The sequence below is a fragment of the Nelumbo lutea genome, chromosome 6, assembly GCF_056320005.1.
Source record: "Nelumbo lutea isolate HS-2025 chromosome 6, American lotus-T2T, whole genome shotgun sequence".
NCBI lineage: Eukaryota > Viridiplantae > Streptophyta > Magnoliopsida > Proteales > Nelumbonaceae > Nelumbo > Nelumbo lutea.
Genome location: NC_142689.1, coordinates 13270529 through 13289917, shown reverse-complemented (window position 1 = coordinate 13289917; position 19389 = coordinate 13270529). Strand labels below are relative to the sequence as shown.

The window sequence follows — 19389 nt, the reverse complement described above, 5'->3', positions numbered from 1 at the left end:
TTCCTTGTTTCTAATTTACATGAATCGCCAAACTCTCAGTTCCCAAATTTAAGTGTAACCTGGAATAATTTTGATCTTATTTTCAATATCAGATTTGCCCCTCAAGAGAATTTTTCACACCAATTACACAACTACACAGCATATCACATATGTGAATTGTAAACATCTCCCCATAAAGGACAACATACAAGTATGGGAACGCTCTGTGAAGAGCAACTCTGGATTCCTTAGTTTCCTACAACCAGTAATATCGTAACTTATTTACCAAGAAATAACATGATAAGAGATTTGGCATGCATTAGACTGCAGATTCACCAGAAGCCACACCAACAAAAAGATTTTTTTTTGGAAAGAGTTTGGTTTGTAGCAACATTTTCTCATTCTGCACACTTTTTACCAAGTTTTGTCCATTCTAAAATTTTATTATTAAATATAATGAGCAATAATGAGAATTGAACCAAACATAACTTAAACTGCCACAGCTGCCTGCTTATCATGCCAAGCAACAACATCCTTGTATGCCAAGTCACCGCCAAAAATATCCAGAGCACTCCCTACTGTAACATCCACTCGTCCCATCCCCGATGCCTTTATCGTTTCTAAATCGGCCATTGTTGTGACTCCACCAGCATATGTCACCGGAATCTGAAACCATAACAAAGAATGAGGAAAACATAAATGTCAGAGCAATACATAAATCATAATTCTCAGGAATGAAAGAACTTAAATCTATTGGCTGGAGAAGTCTATATTCAGCCACCGATGAATGTATCATTGGAATGAAAATATTCCCAGTTTGCCCATAAATATGCCCATAGGTAAAATAATAATTACATGGTGGATATCTGTGATTCCTTCCCTTTTGGTGACCAGATATTTTTTATTCCAGATTTTAGAATCATAGGATTTTCTTTTATAAATGCAAACAACATTGAAATAAATGTTTAGCTGTATTTTTAACAATTTAGCTATTACATGTTTGGCAATATGATGACTTCCCTCTTTTCTATTGAGAGAACTCACTGTCAATTGGCCAAGTAGCATACCTTTTATCATAATTAATTTAAAGCACTTCAACCATCATTAAGATTTGTGGCATTTTATAACATTGAGTCAAGAAGAACAGAAGTAAATTCGTTCAGATGCTAGTGCATTTGGCTTAGATCATATGGCATTCATTAAGGGATTCCTTCTAAGGTACTTTTTGGAGGCAAGGAAGAAACAAAAGTACAATAGAATCAAATATTACACACCGGTGAGCTCCTCCCAAGCAATGCCACGAGGTCAACATCAATTCCTAGCCTGAAATATACAAGACACTGTAATCAAATTCTCTATGAAAAGAATATTAGAAAGCAAACACAAAGATGCTTTTAGTCTAATGTGTGCTCCAACATCTTTTTCTAGCAGAGGGGTTTAATAGTACAAGAAGCCAAAAAACGGGAGGTGTCTGCCAACCAAATCATTAAAATGAATAGCGACAACTCCAACATTGTATTTACTTATTACAAAGTGAGAAAATGTATGCTGTGTGCATTAGATATTAGTTCTCTTTTTTGTCTTTTTGTATTTTTGGTCATTTCCATTATTAACAAAAATAATTCTCATTTGCTAACTTGTCTTGGTTTAATATGATGAATATATAATATTAGAAATATGCCCAATTTTTCTAGAAGTTTTCTGTATTTCTCTCTATTTATTATTTAATTATGATGTCACAAATTGAACAGCTGACCCACCACCCAGATGGAAAGGCCATTTCATTTCTGGGTCAGTTGTAAAGACAGCTAAAAATGTCTTAGTGAAATAGAAGCAAATACATGCAAATATGACTGTTATATGAAACAGAAAAACAAAATTGCGGTCAAATTCTCATTCCATGTGGACAAAAAACATAATAAAGCTGAACTGTTACCAAAACAAAGACAAAGATAGAAAAGAAGAACAAAGAAATAGAAAGAGGGGGTTGAGGATTGTGAGCACCACAATGTGTGCATCAAGACAGTTAACTATTATTGCCATCATATCCAAACCAAAGACCAAGATAGAACCCTGAAGCTCAGACTATTCCCACTTCATCTCCTCCATCTTCATTGTAATCACTTGCAGATTTCCTTCTTCGCTACTTTAATTCCCATTTGCTTCATCTCCATGATTTTCTCTCCCCACTTATTAGAGGCACAGAGGCGGAGAGGAGTAAAAATAAATAGAAAACCTAGAGATAAATAAAAAGAGGAAAGTTTCAATAGAATAAAGATGAAGGAGAAAGGTCTGAGATGTGGAGATGATGGCATGAATAGGAAGTAGGAAAGACCCTATATAATTGGGTTAGTTCAATTAGGGTCTGCCTAACCTCTTGATAGTTCTATATAAGAGCACAATTGCTAGTAAAAGTTTAAGAGTTGACAGAGGTGAGGAGGCAAAGATCTCATTTTTAATAGGTAATGGATGAATAAAGTGTAAGATCAAAAAATCAAATCTGCAAAGAATTACATGAAGAGTATACAACTAAGATTCATCAAGGTATTCCGTAATTTGGCAAATATGAAAAAGCAAGTCAGAGTTTCCATCAAGTAAATGAAAACATAAGTTTCACCAGGAACCTTTTTTCTTCCAAATCTCACATTTCTAAAGTGAATTATTTTTGGAGTAGATGCAATGACTGAAATTGATACAATTGGCATCTCAACCTTAGTTATCATAGGAAAGGGGGGGGGGGTATCTAACTGTGCAAAAGCGCAGATATGTAAATGTATCCAATATTATCTCACAACATATAAGCAAGTGGAAGCAACCCCACTAAATAAAGTCCAAGGCAATGATTAAAATGCCATCATTGCTGAAAATAACCCCCCCCCAAAAAAAAAAATTGTAATGCCGATGTTAAAATATTAGTGAACTTACTTTTTTCCTTCAACATCAACTCCATGAACCAGAAACTCATCAGCATAGGTGGCAAGAAAATTTAAAGTTTCCTCATCAAGATATACATCACTAAACTTCTGCCATCTATCAGTCACAACTGCATATTTCCCTTCCTGCACACCAAACTAATTGCTGATAAGATTGAAGGAAAACTCGGAAAATCCAAAAGCTCGTTATAAAAACTAAACTTTTCAATGGGAATGTTCTTTGGTTTTCCTCTCAAAACCTTTGGAGTTCCTAAATGGTAATGTAATTACATTATCAGATTTCAAGCTTCTGTAACTATTTATTCGGTGTACCAACGTGCAAGATGGTCCTTACAATATATTCAATTTGTTCTGGTGGGCTGCCTCTTGCATCGATGATGGTTATATATCTACATCTATATAGATGGACATTAATGTTTAAACCTATTAAAAGCATGGTTCAAAGTATCAATATGTATTGTATTGTACCCTATTGTATGATACTTACTGGTTTTCATGGTCAATGGAACGCTAAATACTCACTGGTTTTCCGTATTTTAACACTTACCTGATTGTGCCAAAATTTAAGTGGATACGGGAACTCCCTTTGGCTTCAGAAATGTGTTTGTGAGTGTGTGGTTTCTAAAGGTAGAATTTGCATACCTTCCTTCTGCAGCTTAGATCCAGCACAAGTCTTTGTTTGCCAACAATACGTACAAGATCTTTGAGCCTTTCAAGGTCCATTTGTCCATCTTTGAAAACATACTGCCATAAAAATCATAAAGAGCAAGAGCATAATATTTTAGGAGAAAAGAAATCTAAATAATCCAGACCATCACTGGATGAACATTTTCTTGATAAATAACATGGTATCATTTCAGGACATAAATTACATACTGATGTAACAATGACATGGCTTGCCCCTTCCTCTAGATAACTCAATACATTGTCTGAATTGATCCCACCTCCAACCTGCAATCCACCTAGAAGTTTACATTCCTCAATGTAATTTCAGTAGAGGAATGCAATAATAGGTTTAAACAACCATTATCCCATAATATAAAATATGGAAAAATCCCACCTCTAAAGAACAGTAATAAACTAATAACAACTGAGGTACAAGTAGAGTTCAACATGAGACTAGGTACAAAGCCAGGGGGGACCATGAACCCCCACCCCCACCCCCCCCTGCCAAGTAAAAAAGAAAATTGAAAATACCCCACATATACATTGGTGGTGATAAGAGATGTCACCCATCCTAATTGTAATACCCCCCTCCTTAATTATTATAAGGTTTGTTTATACAATGGCCTCCCACCACCTCTGCATGGAACATGATTCGAGCAACCAACATTAATCCCAATTTCCCCTTTGATGATGCGCATGGGAAGAAACTGAAAGAATATACCAATCAGCTGGGAAAAAACTACTTTTCACTTTAAATTCATTGTCAATCTTTTGTCACTTAGACATCCAATAGAGACCTTCTTACTAAGGATTATTTTGTTCAGCTGGGCATTGTGGAAGACTCAAATGTGTGTTATATTTCACATACAAAAACATTTGTCATCCTAGGTTTGTTTGTTTCATAATAGAAGGAAATAGATGTGATAGCAAGAGAAATGGGAGCCAAGTTTTGCTGCATCCACAAATCAGCAAATTGTTTGGCTGATGCCATGGCCAAACAAGGAGTAGTTTTTTTTTTATCAGCAACAAAGAAATAATTTCATTAATTAAAAAATTGTGGATACAACAAGAAGTTGTGAAAGAAACCAGCTTTAGTAAGCTGACCCAAACCAAATTTACAAATGAGCCCAAAACATGTCTTCTTTGAACCCCTTGCTTAGCTAAGCCATCTGTCAAGCTGTTGGCAGATCTCCTCACCCATCTCACATGGATTGACATGTCCCTTGACAGCCACTTAAATCACCTGAATTCATTCCTCAACTGCCATGTCTTCTACAACCATTTTATCACAGTTTTCAAGTCTCCCTCAATGATCAGTCTATTAATACCCACACAACTCCCATCAAAGTTTCAGACCATGATGGTTTGCTAAGCATGATTGTAAGCAATAATGAACATATAGGTGGTTTATGCAAGCCTATATGATGGTTGGTAGGCATGATTGTAGTTATTTCATTCTTTCTTTCTTATAATAAAAGTTACAAGTTACCAATCAAAAAAAATATAGTACAGAAGGACCATGTATTCCATATACAGTAATTAAGTACTTAACAAAAAGAAGAAAACACACACACACATAACATGAAGTAGCTACTTTCCAGTATCAACCTGGATTAATCTCTCACACACCAAAATTTCAATAACTAAGTACAGTTCTTCGCAATAACAGGACTTCCAAGTCAAAGATAGAATACCATGCAGTAGCACCTAACTATATGAGAGAATTAGATGAGGAAGGGGAATTCAGACATTCATCAGAAGTAGATAGTAACCATCATCTTACCCGGATAGGCATGCAAAGCCTCAATTGCTGCTGACATACTCAATGCATCTGCGCCCAGCATTATTACATGACCACCTGTAAGTCCATCCTGTTTGTACAGGTTTGCATATTCTGCTGCTGACTTATCTGATTCAAAATTTGTTATAAGACTTGACTTGTCCTCTTTCAAATCCCGGAGGGTAGATCCAACAATTTGTTTCACTTTTCCCTGAAAATTTTGAAGTTAAAACAGGAAAAAAGAAAGGGAAAAAAAATGGTGATTCCAGATCACAGTACTTTAAAAATATCAATCACATTAGAAGTTTAACAAGTAGTATCTAATAAGATCCTACAAAGAGGTTAGAAAGAAATGGTTGATCAACTCAACTTTGTTAGGGTAGACAGTTCAATCATTGACTCTAACTGTGATCACAGCATACTTGAACTTGAAGTATGGCTACCAAATGACTGTACCAGAAGGTCCAGAACTAATGTCTGTGAGGAAAAACTTTATAAGAGTGGTCCATTTACAATCTTTTATTTGGAACTTTCCTTTTTCCATTATCTTGAGTTTGTATCAATTGAACAATTTGGATTGATTTACAAGGAACAACAGAATGAAAGCAGTATTCAGTGAAAAATGTTAAACATTCATGGCTGCTCCATTATAACCTGACCCCCAATTATGGGGAGAGACTTCAAGGGAACAATGAAGGATTTGGTTGCCACATTCAGGCTCAGATGGTGAGAATACAGCAACAAGGACAGAGATATTGGCCCTACTATAAGACTTTAAGGTAGGAGACTTTTCGAGCCTAGAGTGTAGATGGAAGGACAATGAAAATTTAGAAGGTACATTCTACATACGGGGATTCCAAATCTGCTACCAAACGTGAATTGCTGGTACATCTAGTAGCAGTACAGAACACTGGCATGTTTATTCCAATACGGTATAGCAGCCCATGTTACCAATCTTGTTTATAGCAGATCTAGAGTCACATAAGGGAGACAAGACCAATGGCAACCAGGACAAGAAACATTCTACATACGGGGATTCCAAATCTGCTACCAAATGTGAATTGCTGGTACATCTAGTAGCAGTACAGAACACTGGCATGTTTATTCCAATACGGTATAGCAGCCCATGTTACTGATCTTGTTTATAGCAGATCTAGAGTCACATAAGGGAGACAAGACCAATCGCAACCAGGACAAGAAACTCGTTCAGATGGCTTCAGAGGTCAGACAACACCCTTGCTGAGAGTGTAGCTAAAGGAGTAGAGAGAGAAGCTTTGTAGTGGGGATTGAGAACTTTTTCTTAACAATTATTTTTATTCTTTTATTTTATATATGATGGTCAGACGTTAGTTCTGTTGATCCTTATTTGAGGTACAAACATTGAATAAAACCATAGTTTTCAAGGCGCCTTGTCACCTAGGCGATGGATTTTTTTATGTAGAAAAAATAGATCCTAGGGTAGTTCCCTAGGTACCATAACCATATTTCCTTAGTAATTATTCATAATTTTCATAAGCAAGTATAGAGTTCATGTTAAAGTATAGAAAATCAACATATTCATGAGAAGAAAAAGAAGGAAAAGAAAATTCAAAAAATATAGGGGCTGAACCCTTATTTTTGTTAAGTTCTTCCTTACTTATTGGTTCAGGCTTTAAAGTCGTTGGGGGTTCGATACAGCATTTAGCAATGTTTATATTGATTAAACCCTAACAAATAAGAAAATAATAAAAAGAAATTAGTATATAAGCACATGAAATGAATATTTTAGTTTAATAGTGCTTATTTTATAATTATAATGTCAAAAAATAAAGAATAAAAAAGTATTTTATAATACATAGTAGAAAACTGTTTGGCGATTAGGCGAAGCGAGCCTCAAAGGGTGCCTTGTCGCCTAGGTGTCACCTTGACAACTATGAATAAAACATTCACGAAAAATGAGAAGTAGACAGAATGTGTTTTGACCAGGGTCACACACTGGTTAAGAGCATTGGATATTTTTTACCAACTCTCCTTTGATGATATTTGGAGAAATTAGCTTACAGTGGCATCTAGCTCAGTGCAGAAGGATAGGGTAAATATGGTGTGGACACCTCCTCCTAAAAGGTTTTTTAAATTTAAATTATGATGGAAGCAGCCAAAGTAACTTAGGCCCTTCTAGACTAGGAGGGGTTATAAGAGAAAAGGAAGCAACTTGAACTTGGAGAACTTTTTTTGATAAGTAAAGAAATTTTTTATTATATTAATTCAGAGGTTCAAACTAATACAAGCATCCCTTGGAGAGGGGCAAGCTGCTGCAGCCTCTCCCAACAGATTTCAAAGGATTAGATATCAAATTACAACTGAGCCCAATAAAATTGTTCTCTACTTGCCCCTTGCTTGGCTAACCAATCAGCCAATGCATTTGCCGAGCTCCCCACCCATTGTATTCTTACAGACATATTTCGTGTCAGCCACTTAAATTTCTTGATTTCATTCTTGTAACACCAAACAACATCCTCTCCCCTCCAATCAATAGTTGCTCCATGCCTAATTGATTTGCAAATTTCACCGCTTGTAAGGGAGCTAGTAATTCTGCCATAGCAGAGTCCCCAATTCCCAAAGGACCCAAGTAAAGAAGTACAACCTCTCCAAGCTCCTTTCTCAGGGCCTCTCCATTCCAAAGGGACTTGAGTTACTTGACTGCTCCCATCAAAATTCAGCTTCAAAGTTCAAAGAACCTTCAGGAGGAGAGTATCCAAATTCCAACTTGCCATTACCCTACTCTTTATAGAGGAACACCTAGCTACCACTGGTCAATTCCTCCATATATCATTAAAAGAGAAATAGTGAAATAACACCAAAGTCTTTAACTAATGCATTACCCTATTCAACAGACACTCCTTTAATTCTTGACGGCTTCTCTCCTTCTCTTGGAAGATTCTAGCACTCCTTTCTTCCTAGATTGTCCAAAACAGTGCTGCCCTGGCACATCTCCCAATAATTTCTCCTCTTTTTTAGGCAAGGAGAAAAAAGAAGGGTTAAAGAGCATGCTTATTCTTTTGACATATTCCACATATACCCAAACAACAAGAAGAGCCAAACCCATAATTGTATAGTAAAAGAGCAGGAAATTAATAAGTGGTAGCAATCCTCACCATGAGACCTGCAAAGGATACACCGGTTAGGTGAAATAGAAAGAAAGGATCTTCTCTTTTGTAAGCTATCCAAGGTGAAATACAAAGAAAGGATCTTCTCTTTTGAAGCTATCCAAGGTGTTTATTTTCCCATAAAACACTTTCCAACAAAAATCCATAATCTTAGGCTATGTTTGGTTTGAAGGAAAATGTAGGGAAAGGAAGGGAAAGGTAGGGAAACCTATACAAGGCATAGCCTTAGGGAAAATAGGCACACACCAAAAATCCCTAGTAGGGAAAAACTGTTGAAAAGGAGACTAACAAAGGGACTTGAAGAAGGAAGTACAAGTCCCTTTGGGCCAAGGAACCCAAACCTGCTTATCTGGCTCAGAGGAGTCCAAACAAACCTTACTGAAGAGATAAGGCAAGTTAGGCAAACAATTAATTTCCTCATCCCTCAATACTCTACAAAATCCAAAGTCCTAGTTTGGTGCCACAGGGGTTTCCAAAGGGGAGAGAAATTTTGAAACCATTTTTTTGTACAAGGACATAGAGAATAAGGAAAGGATGAGGTCTTCCAAGGGGCTATCCCCAACCCAAATATCCTCCCAAAACTGAACAGAGTTACTAACTTAGAGAACGTGGTGATTGAAGATGATACAAAGGTGATAATGGGCTGGCTGAGGGAACTTGAATCAGTTACCTGACATTGTAAGGATGAAATGAAGAAATTCAAGTGGTTAACAAGTAACATCAACCTGATTACACAATGAGAGGGGCAAGAGGCTAATGCTTTGGCTGACTTGTTAGCTAAGCAAGGGTAAATAGGGATTAGTTGTATTGGGTTCATTTGTAATTGATCAATGTTTTGTCTATAGGTGAGGCTGCATCTTGTGCCTCCCCCTAGGATGGATCGTGCACATCATGTTTGTATTTCTGATCTGTTGGTTTTATTATCAATAAATTATTTACTTATAAGAAAGTGTTCTAATGTACAAAAAACTACGCCAACTAACCATTAATCCCAAATAACAGTTTATTGGTAGCATCAAAAGAAGTTATGGAAAGATTCACAAAAAAAAAAAAAAAGTTATGGGAAGGATCTATTGTTGAGATAGCAGGCACTCCATGCCCAAATCTAACAAGTCATGCATATTTCTCAATATAAGAACTTTAGCCCCAGAAAGAAATAGTGCATAAAATTAAATATCATAGCTACTAGAGAGATTCATGATTCTCAAACCTTCTGCCCAACTACTGACCACACCTTAGGAACCAACTAAAGAATGTGTGTGCCTGTAAGGCTATATTATCTATGGTTAACTGAGGTTAATTGGTTATATATAAAACTGGTGTAGTCAAGGTGTCAATGAGTCAACCATCTAGGCATTTGAGGATCCCAATGTCCAACTAAGCAAATAATCAGGGAATGCACACTAATTGGCCACTTGTGTATGATTGGGTGACAAAAATAATAATTCATTGACTGCTCATCCTGCTTAGTTCATGTGGACCCTTTATATTTGGTTTTGGTCTAGGTGGCGAGCGGCATACCACCCACACTGGATAATGCCTAAGTGGCAGGAGCCTAGAAGTGGCCAGGCATTTTTCCTGACTAACAAGAGAGATTCTTCTTGACATTGAAAGGGCATTCATCATTCACCTTGTGAATATCAATGCAAGGTCTAAACCGAACAGCACACTGGATGAATGATCGAGATCCTGCACAGAGTAACAGCTTTAACATTACTAGTCACAACAACTTCAGTTACATTCTTATGAAGCTTCTTTGGAAAATAAGCATATTGGAAGTAGTGAAAAGATTCTGTTAAGGATGAATTAAATCATTAGGATTTGATCAGGTTCTACTAAAGTTTAATTTACACAGATTTCTGCAAGTTCTAGGAGAAATACATAGATAAAGCTCTTAGGTACTCTAAAAGGAAAAGAAAATATTTGAGCCTTGCAATATATATGAATTCTCCAAATAAGGTGCTGTTAGGGCTGCAAATGGTAAAGTTAACATGCACCTATTAGTAAAGAAGGATTGCATGTTGTGCATTTACTAAAGACTCATGGGTTCAAATCTTATATTAGTTATTTTCAATTTATTTCATTTATAATAATACAATATCAAAGTGATTTTTAGCTCATTTTATCAATAATATATAATGTTCTGACTTTCTGATCATTTTTAGTTCAACAAATTGTATTTAATTGAATTATAATCTGGAAATCCCATGCTCCTTCAAAAGTAGCCTTCTTGGTTTGGACTGCAGCACTTGATAAGTGCCTAACCACAGATCTATCAAAAAATAAATAAATAAATAAATGCCTAACCACAGATCGGCTACTCAGAAAGGGGAAGCAGCTTCCTAGTATCTACTGTCCCTTCTGCAATGAAGCTCCTGAATCTTCCAGCCACATTTTTATTCACTGCAACTTCTCTCAGCAGCTCTGAGATATGGCTCTCTCCTGTTTTGGTGTCTCCTCTTGCTCTCCTGCTTCTGTCGCACAGCTTCTTCAGGGGTGGACGGTGGACCTTAGAGGGTCTGAATGTAAGAGGCAAGCTGCTTTGGAAGATTTTTCCAGCTGCTATCCTTTGGGCCCTTTGGAAGGGAACAGCCAAATTTTTGACAACCTTTCCAATGACATAGCTTCAGTCAAAAACAAAGTTATAGGTTTTTTATGTTCCTGGTTAAGTGTACAAAGAGCTTTCACTGAAGTTCAGCTTTTTTCTTTTTTGCAAGCTGAACCATTCTTTATCTAATTTCTCAGATCTTTTTGTAAATTCCCATTGCACAGGTCCTCATTGTACATGGGCTGATATACCTGGTTTCTTTTTGCAATATAATATTCTACCTTCTTCAAAAAAAATGTATTTAATTGAAATCTGATTTAAATCCAATGGATAAAATTCAATTTAAATCCAAACATTAATGAATGATTTTTTTGAAAGGTAATATCAATGAATGAAATTTGGATCTAGGTGTATCCTCTTCGATCCAATCCATTTGCAACCCTAGGTGCTGAATCCATGCCAATTGCTGGAACTGTCCATTTTTAGTGCAAATTCTGTTTCCAACACCTTGCCCATGTTGTGCTAAACTTGTAAAGAGGTTTGCCCCAATAAAGCAGTGTTATTAATAAAATATTATTAGTTTTCTAGTTTGCTAGTAAACCTCATATAGTTGGGACAGGACAGATTTGAGTTAAGATTAGGTTTCGTTTCTTGTATTTATTTTCATGCTCATCACTTGGTGTCAGAGCACTTTTTCAGGCTGAAGGCTGTGGGCTAAATGAAAGACTGCTTGACAAAAGTAAGGAATACATCTGCCAAGTGCAGATTGATTGGAAAATTCAGATACCAAGATTAAATTCATCTTTTTATTAGAAAATAGAAACCAAAAAAAATATCCATGAAGTATTTATGCGTATATATAAACTAAGGGGATATCAATGAAAACAGATGATTGAAACCCCACATGAAGCCTTCAAACAATACCTCCATCTACACCCTAAAAAATGAGATTGATTCAAAATACAGTCCCAAATTGCCACTTCAAAAGTCAAACCTTACTATGACATTTGCATTTTTCCTCTTCTATCTAGAGCTGAGCACATAGAAGTTCTGATTTATAATATTCCTTCTAACATTCACAACCAAACCTACATCAATCAAATTCTGGTAGAATAAACGAATTTGGATTAGCTGAACGCTTTAGCCGTTCAGCGGGCTGTGGAACCAATTATGAGATTCCACGCCTGTAATAAATTCATGGGCCCCACTGTAAAAATGCGGGCCCCATGTATTTAAAGACTGGTGGGGAACCTTATCATTGGTTCCACAGCCCACCAAACAGTTAAAGTGTTCAGCTAAACCTTGCTCAGAATAAACAAGTACTGTCAATTACCATCCACATTACGTATACATTACACAGTAGAACACCAATAGGAACTCCACTTTCTCATAAATCTTGTTTCTAATATGCTCAATAAGAATCTAGAATGGAACAAGTTTATGCACGTCCAGTTCAAAAGTCAGTATCTTTGCCCAAGTGTAAACTGCATCCAACTCTCCAGTGGCTCCATTCCCTCTGAGCAACCAACAAAAGCATTTGCTCTGAGATCCTTCTCATGGAACAGTCTAAAGACAGCACTCATTGAAAGCATTGGTGCAACTTCCTTGCTCAAAAGTTTTCTCCAACCTTTCCGTCTTCAAATTTTATTGATTTATTGATTTTTGTTTCCAACTAATATTCTCCAACAACCAAATCTATTGATTTTTTTTTTCAAACACAACAGAATCTTTATGCTACTTCCACAACAACCATATACAAGAAAGATTTGTAATACATGCAATTTTTAAACTGACTCAAAATAATGCATACCAGATAATTTTGGCAAGGCAACTGTAAACCTCTGCTTCCTTACAGCATTGACTGTAGAATTCAAAGTTGCACAACGAGAAGTAGGCTCATAAGTTGAAATGGAATGCTGTAACTTGGTTATATTCATGGTCTGGGTCATGGACAACCTCTGCAAAATATAGCCGATCCCGTATAGTTAGGATATGATAAGGCATAGAAGCCTTATATGATGATTTATTTGTTACAAAGTATTGGGATTATACTATAAAATACATAGCATACTGGGCATTCAGGATCTATCACAGTCTAATACACTAATAACCATAATATTCAAATCCTATCTCAACCAAGATGTAATTTCAACTGTAATCCTGGGTTACCATTTTTATAAGAGATTGAAAACAGTTGCATTTTGAATGAAAAGAGTCCAGTTTCTTTGGTTTTTAGATAAAATACTAAGCACATTTCTGAACCATGGTTAATGATAGATGGCGAATCGGTGATTATAGCAATATCTATATTCTTCTTGTAGAACCTGCACCAATAATAAGAGCATCATCTACTTGTTCTTGCTTCTTAAGAAGATTCTTCTCTATTTCCCTTAATGCAAACAAATCTTTTATTATCAATAGTGATTAAACAAACCAATATGCCTCAAATTTATTCACGACCAACAAAAAATTAGCCTAATATAACTTGAATTTCAGAGTTTTTACCAAAGGAAATACTTATTAATTCATAAAAAACTCCTCTAAATCACAGTGATCTGCACCTAGAGGCTGACATAACCATGTTGAGTAGCTTATAGCCATTGAGTGGTCATGGGTAATTATTTTAACCAACCAATACAGTTTTTTTTTTTTTTGAGAATAGCCAAGACAGAATATAACTACCATGTTCCAGGCACCATGAACATGCTTGCATTTTTTTTTAGTTCTAAAAGACTTACTAGTACTTTGAACTTAATATTCCTTCTAAAAAAATTCATGGATTTGACAGAAATAAAGCACCAAATTTGGTTTCTAATATGAAAATGTATAAGCTTAAAATTTGAACAGCTCCCACATAGCTGAAACCCTCACTCTAGGATGTTTTGCCATGCATAATTTGTTAACTTTTGGAATAAGTTGAAAGCAAATTGGATTACAGGTCAACCATCAGTAATCTCATTCCAAAACCATAAAACTTGTTCCAGTGTGTGTTACCCACCATAGATGTCAACCCAAACCATCCAAAGATATTTGGTTTCTTCAATTATTGCTTCTAGGAGTTGTTTTGTAACCCTGAAGTTCTACATCTGAGTTTCTTATGTTACTAGTTTTTTTTTTTTTTTTTGATCAATAACACTTTCATTAATTCATCAATAGAAGATTTACAAAAGGAAGACAAACACGCTTATCTTCCAAGACAAACAAAGAACCTCAAGAAAAGGAAAAAAGAAAGAGAAAAGAAAGAAAACACACTAAAGTTACAGCTTGGCCCAAAACAGTGAATCCCTTTCTACCCCTTGTTTAGCTAAACCGTCAGCTAGGGAATTAGCCGATCTTTTAACCCAACGTATCTTAACTTCCATCTCCCGCACCAGCCACTTGAACTTCCTCCTCTCATTATTGTACTTCCATAAGCCATTGTGATCTTTAAGCAGCCACCCTATCACCACCTCTGAATCCCCTTCAATTAAGAGTTTCCTGATGTTCAACTCCTTAGCTTTTTGGACTCCTTCCATAACTGCAAAGATCTCAGCTCTAAGAGAGTCACCCACTCCAATTGGGCCTGAGAACATGGCAGAAATGACCCCATTTCCATTTACAATGGAGTGGATTTGGTCCAATCCAATATTGGTCCATTTACAATGGGGTGTTCCAAATCCATACAAACCAACTCCAATCTGGTCCAAATAAAATGCAAATGGACCAGATTGGGTCCAATCCAATCCAAACTATATCAAACACCAAAATAACATGAGAAATCCAGAAAAATATATTAAAAAAACTACAATACCTGCTGCAATCCAATCCAATTAAAATGCAAATGGACCAGATTGGGTCCAATCCAATCCAAATTGAATCAAAGCCCAGAATAACATGAGAAATCCAGAAAATATATATATATATATATGTAAAAAAAACTACAACACTTGCTGCAATCTAATCCAATCCAATTAAAATGCAAATGGACCAGATTGGGTTCAATCCTGTCCAATTAAAATGCAAATGGACCGAATTGGGTCTAATCCAATCCAAAGTGAATGAATCACCAAAATTACATGAGAAATTCAGCAAATATATAAAAAAAACTACAACACCTGCTGCACTCCAATACAGTCCAATTAAAATGCAAATGGACTTGATTGGGTCCGGTCCAATACAAAGTGAATGAAGAAACAAAATTGCATGAAAAAAAGAAGCTAAAACATATTAAAAAATACAAAAACATCTGCTGCAATCCAATCCAATCCAAATAAAATGCAAATGGATCGGATTGGGTCCAATCCAATCCAAAGTAAATGAAATGCCAAAGTAACATAGAAATCCATAAAATATATAAAAAAACTATAACATCTTCTGTAATCCAATCCAAACCAATTAACATGCAAAGGGACTCGATTGAGTCCAATACAATGCAAATTGAATGAAACACCAAAATTAAATGAAAAAACCAGAAAATATTAATAAAATACGGAAACATCTACTACAATCCAATCCAATCCAATTAACATGCAAATGGATCATATTGGGTCCAATCCAATCCAAGTCCAATTCGTCCTTATTAACAAAAGACTCATCAAGAAGAGAATTTTGTCCCAACTTCTGCAAGTGTTCCAAGCTGCTGCCAAACTCTTCAGCTTGTCATAACTGTTAGATGCAAATGGATTAAATTTTGGGACCATATCAATAGAAAAGGCCAAAGTGACAATATCATAAAAACCCTGCTTTATCTATTTTATTTGTAATTAAATGATGTGTTAATAATTCCTTTTAGACCAGATCACCCAAAAATTAAACACTAGATCACTTGGTTAAAGAGGCTCTAATACAATCTCAAGGAACCATCCAACCTCAAAGTTGGTAGTGCAAGACTCACTAAGAAAACATAATTCTTAGTTGTAACAATAATGGAAGGAGAAGAAGCAGCAAATTTACAATTAGAAAATCAAGAAAAAGGCTTGCATACCAGGCCATACACCATTTATGATTCTGTAATATCCTGCACCCCCAACAAGAACAATTTCAGTAATGACAGCAACAACAAGATTAATGGGGATGTTCTTCCCAAAGTAATTCAGAGTGTTCCCATCAACAAGGTTAGAAGACTTTATTAGTGTTGGTATGATTCCTCCTTAATCTTAGTGCTAGGAGCACTACTGAATGCAGCTTTTAATGCATATGTGGATATCTCTACTGCATGCAAGCGTTCTCTGAAGGTGCAACTCTTCTCCATTATGCATGGGATGATACTGCCAATCTTTATAGGATGTCAGAGGGCGGTGATAGGATGAATGAGGAACAGATTTAGGGGTCACTGGAGATTATTCTAAACAGATCCCACTCATCAATTGATTAATAGATAACATGAAATTGTGCATAGACTGTACCTGGAAAGCCTACCTAAAGCTCAAATAACTGGGTCACCAAGGAGTTAGCAGCTCTGTGAAAACTTAATGGTGGATAAATTAAAGAGTCAATCTATGATATTGAAAAGGTAACATTCCTAAAAAACTGTATGAAGCATGAGCTTGGCCATCAATGCTATTTGGCTTTCAGGGCCAAGCTTCAAAGAATGGTTCCCTTTGCTATGAAGTTGGGAATATGCAAGAAGCAAGACAGAAGGAAAGAAATTGGTTAAATTAAATTTGGTTACAGGCTTACAGCTTGAGCCATCCACAAGAGGGTCATTTGCAATAGTGGATCATGCATCAACTTATCTCTACATGTTTAATCGTTTTTGGAATGGGGCGGTGGGAAGGGGTAGAACAACATATCTAATAATAATTTCATGTATTTGATGGAGACCATACTTTATTGCTGCTAAAATACAAGCAGTAATCCTGTTTAAACCATACAAGTATACAACCAAAACCTTGATGTTTGAAATAATCTTCTACCAACTAATAGATGACATCACAAATTTCAAAACCATTGAAATAGGTGGACCATACCCCAGAAAAATATATATCCTAAACCTTCATCAGTTTGAGGCCAAAAATCTGCCTACTCCCTCCTCTTCTGCCTCCTCTTCTCTTTGACCAGCCATAAAAAAAAGTTATTGAATGGTAATTAAAAATAGCTAGTTTTAAATTCAGATGCACGTAGATAACTTGTTGACTCATCAAATAAAATCATACATAGAATAATTGAATGCCTACACAATTGGGTAATTTATGGATAAGTATAACTGAAGTCCGAAGGTGCTATTATAAGCACAATATCAGGACAATGGCACACAAACACACAGCTTTCTTGATTCAATGTTCATTGGCCATTTGGCCCCAAATGGGGATACCATTAGTGGAGAAATCTCTTAATTCCTCTGCCTTCCCTAGTGCTAAACTAATAAGTCATCATTTGTTTTTCAATCAATAGCATGACCAAACAGAATTGATTGACAATATAAACCATGCTGTGACAATATACGGAAATAGCATATTCGTTTTGGTTTACATAAAGAGCTTCTTAAATAGTGTAGAAGGACTACTAAGAAATATAAACATCAGTATGAGGTCCTTGATAATATGATGATTATCTATACATTTTTCTCATATCAAAATATATTCATCTTTTGCATGGCCTTACAGTTATTCTCATTTTACTCTGTTTTTCCTCTTGAAATAATGAGATCTCATATCAACCTGGACTGGATTGGAGTGGTCCAATTCAATGTCTTATTGGACCGTCCAACCTGTTCAAGTTGATTTTAATTCAATGTCTTAGGATACCCATAAATCCATAATACTGATAATACGAATACAAAAATTATGCTAAACCCCAGTTTTCTATGGCATCTAGGTAGAATAACCCGGAATTTTGCCTACTACAGTACAAATACAGAAACAAGGTTTTGAATAAAATCAAAAAAAGAGAGAAATCAGAAAAGACCGAGAGAATAATATCAAAGTGAAAGTAAAAGGTGAGATAATGATTGATAACCAATCAAAACCCAAAACAATATTGCATAGCCTCTGTATATGGCGTTAGACATGACACTCAAGTAAATCAATCTCAATCACCTATATGCCAAAATACAAAGCATAACCAATACCTGAATTAGCAGATAGAGAGAGGAATTCCGCCAGATAATATCGTTTGAGAGAGGGGAGTTTCGCCAACGAAAGCTTGAATGAGTGAATAATAGAGCCTCTTATCGTTGGAGATCCTAGGAGAGAAGGGAGTGCCGCTGGACAGAGGGGAATGTCGCCAGAGAACACTTGAATGAGAGAAAAACAGAGCCTCCTATCGCTGGAGAGAGGGAGAGGGCGAGAGAAAATCGCCGATAAGATCCTTGGAGAGAAGGAAGTGCCGCCAGACAGAAGGGAATGCCGCCGGTAAAGCCTTTAGTTCCTCCGATTGTTGGAGGTCGGAGCCCTAGTCTCGAACCCGTCCATATAATCTTTTGGACCGTCCGATAGTTGGAGGTCCGAGTCCATATAATCTTTTGGACCGTCCAACCCGTCCAAAATATCCAACCCGACACGACTATGACTTGCAACTACTACTGTTTTGGCTTTGTGATTATAAGCCCCAAACCAAAACCAGGAATGGGGTGGTGGGGAGGGGTCCAACCTTGATGCATGATTGGATGAACAAGTAGAATCATGACTTGTAATTTATACGCTTTCTATACTCTAAAAAAAAACTATACGCACAATGCGATATATCCAAACTTTTAAAACGTATCAATTTAATACATCATTCCATTAATCAACCATTAAATAGCATTTGAAAATATGCAAATGCCCTTCATGTGTCATTTAGTATTTTTTTTTTCAATCATCGTTGATGTAAAATAAACAGTCCCAAATCCTTGCCTCTTTTATTCAATAAAATTGGGGTTATATCTCAATGAGAATTTGGTGACCTCAACTTTCATGATTAAAAGATATAATGATTTAGGATCATTCATTTATTATCACCGATGGTTGATAAAGAAAATTATGGCACTCAATGAGTATTTGTATTTTTTCAAATACCACTTAAATGAACGGATTAATGATATGTACTAGATTGACACATTTTGAAAGTTCACCAAAATGACTGTAAGCCCCCCAAAGTACACGATACTAATCAGTACCCCAAAAATATTCCACATGCACATCTCAACGTGCATTAGGAACATATATACTGTTTTACTGTGAGATGCATGTTTTCAATACATAATTGGGATGTCTTGTAAGACAATTTTGGGGCACATATGTGAATTTGGAAGTTTGATACGTGAAGGAAAAAAAAAACACCGCATTACAAGAAATTACAATAAAGGAGAGTTGGCTCCATTGTCAAATGAAATTTTGCTAGCAAGTGTGTGTGTGCATTACACATGGGAGGTTGTCA

General features: G+C 36.1%; 1 protein-coding gene across 2 annotated transcripts; it reads right to left on the bottom strand.

Moving 5' to 3' along the window:
• Window positions 1-310: 310 nt before the first annotated feature.
• APG10 (Aldolase-type TIM barrel family protein) lies at window positions 311-18639 on the bottom strand. 2 transcript variants are annotated; one of them, XM_088949696.1, is made up of 10 exons: window positions 18101-18458; window positions 16016-16048; window positions 12863-13010; window positions 10135-10193; window positions 5362-5569; window positions 3789-3874; window positions 3555-3656; window positions 2905-3038; window positions 1254-1302; window positions 311-645 (listed from the first exon to the last, which is right to left on the bottom strand). In XM_088949696.1, exons 2-10 carry the CDS (start codon window positions 16028-16030, stop codon window positions 469-471), a joined length of 978 nt encoding a protein of 325 aa, XP_088805822.1. In that variant the 5' UTR covers window positions 16031-16048; window positions 18101-18458; the 3' UTR covers window positions 311-468. The 2 variants fall into 2 exon arrangements, with proteins under 2 accessions (XP_088805822.1, XP_088805824.1); XM_088949698.1 differs by lacking the exon at window positions 16016-16048 and having other exon boundaries at window positions 18101-18639.
• Window positions 18640-19389: the final 750 nt, after the last annotated feature.

Excerpts from the sequence above, each read along its gene's own strand:
- APG10 (XM_088949696.1), bottom strand. Across the intron at positions 3,875-5,361 it reads GGCTTTGCATGCCTATCCGG|GTGGATTGCAGGTTGGAGGT; the intron begins GTAAGATGATGG and ends GTAAACTTCTAG. Across the intron at positions 3,039-3,554 it reads ATCTAAGCTGCAGAAGGAAG|GAAGGGAAATATGCAGTTGT; the intron begins GTATGCAAATTC and ends TTTGGTGTGCAG.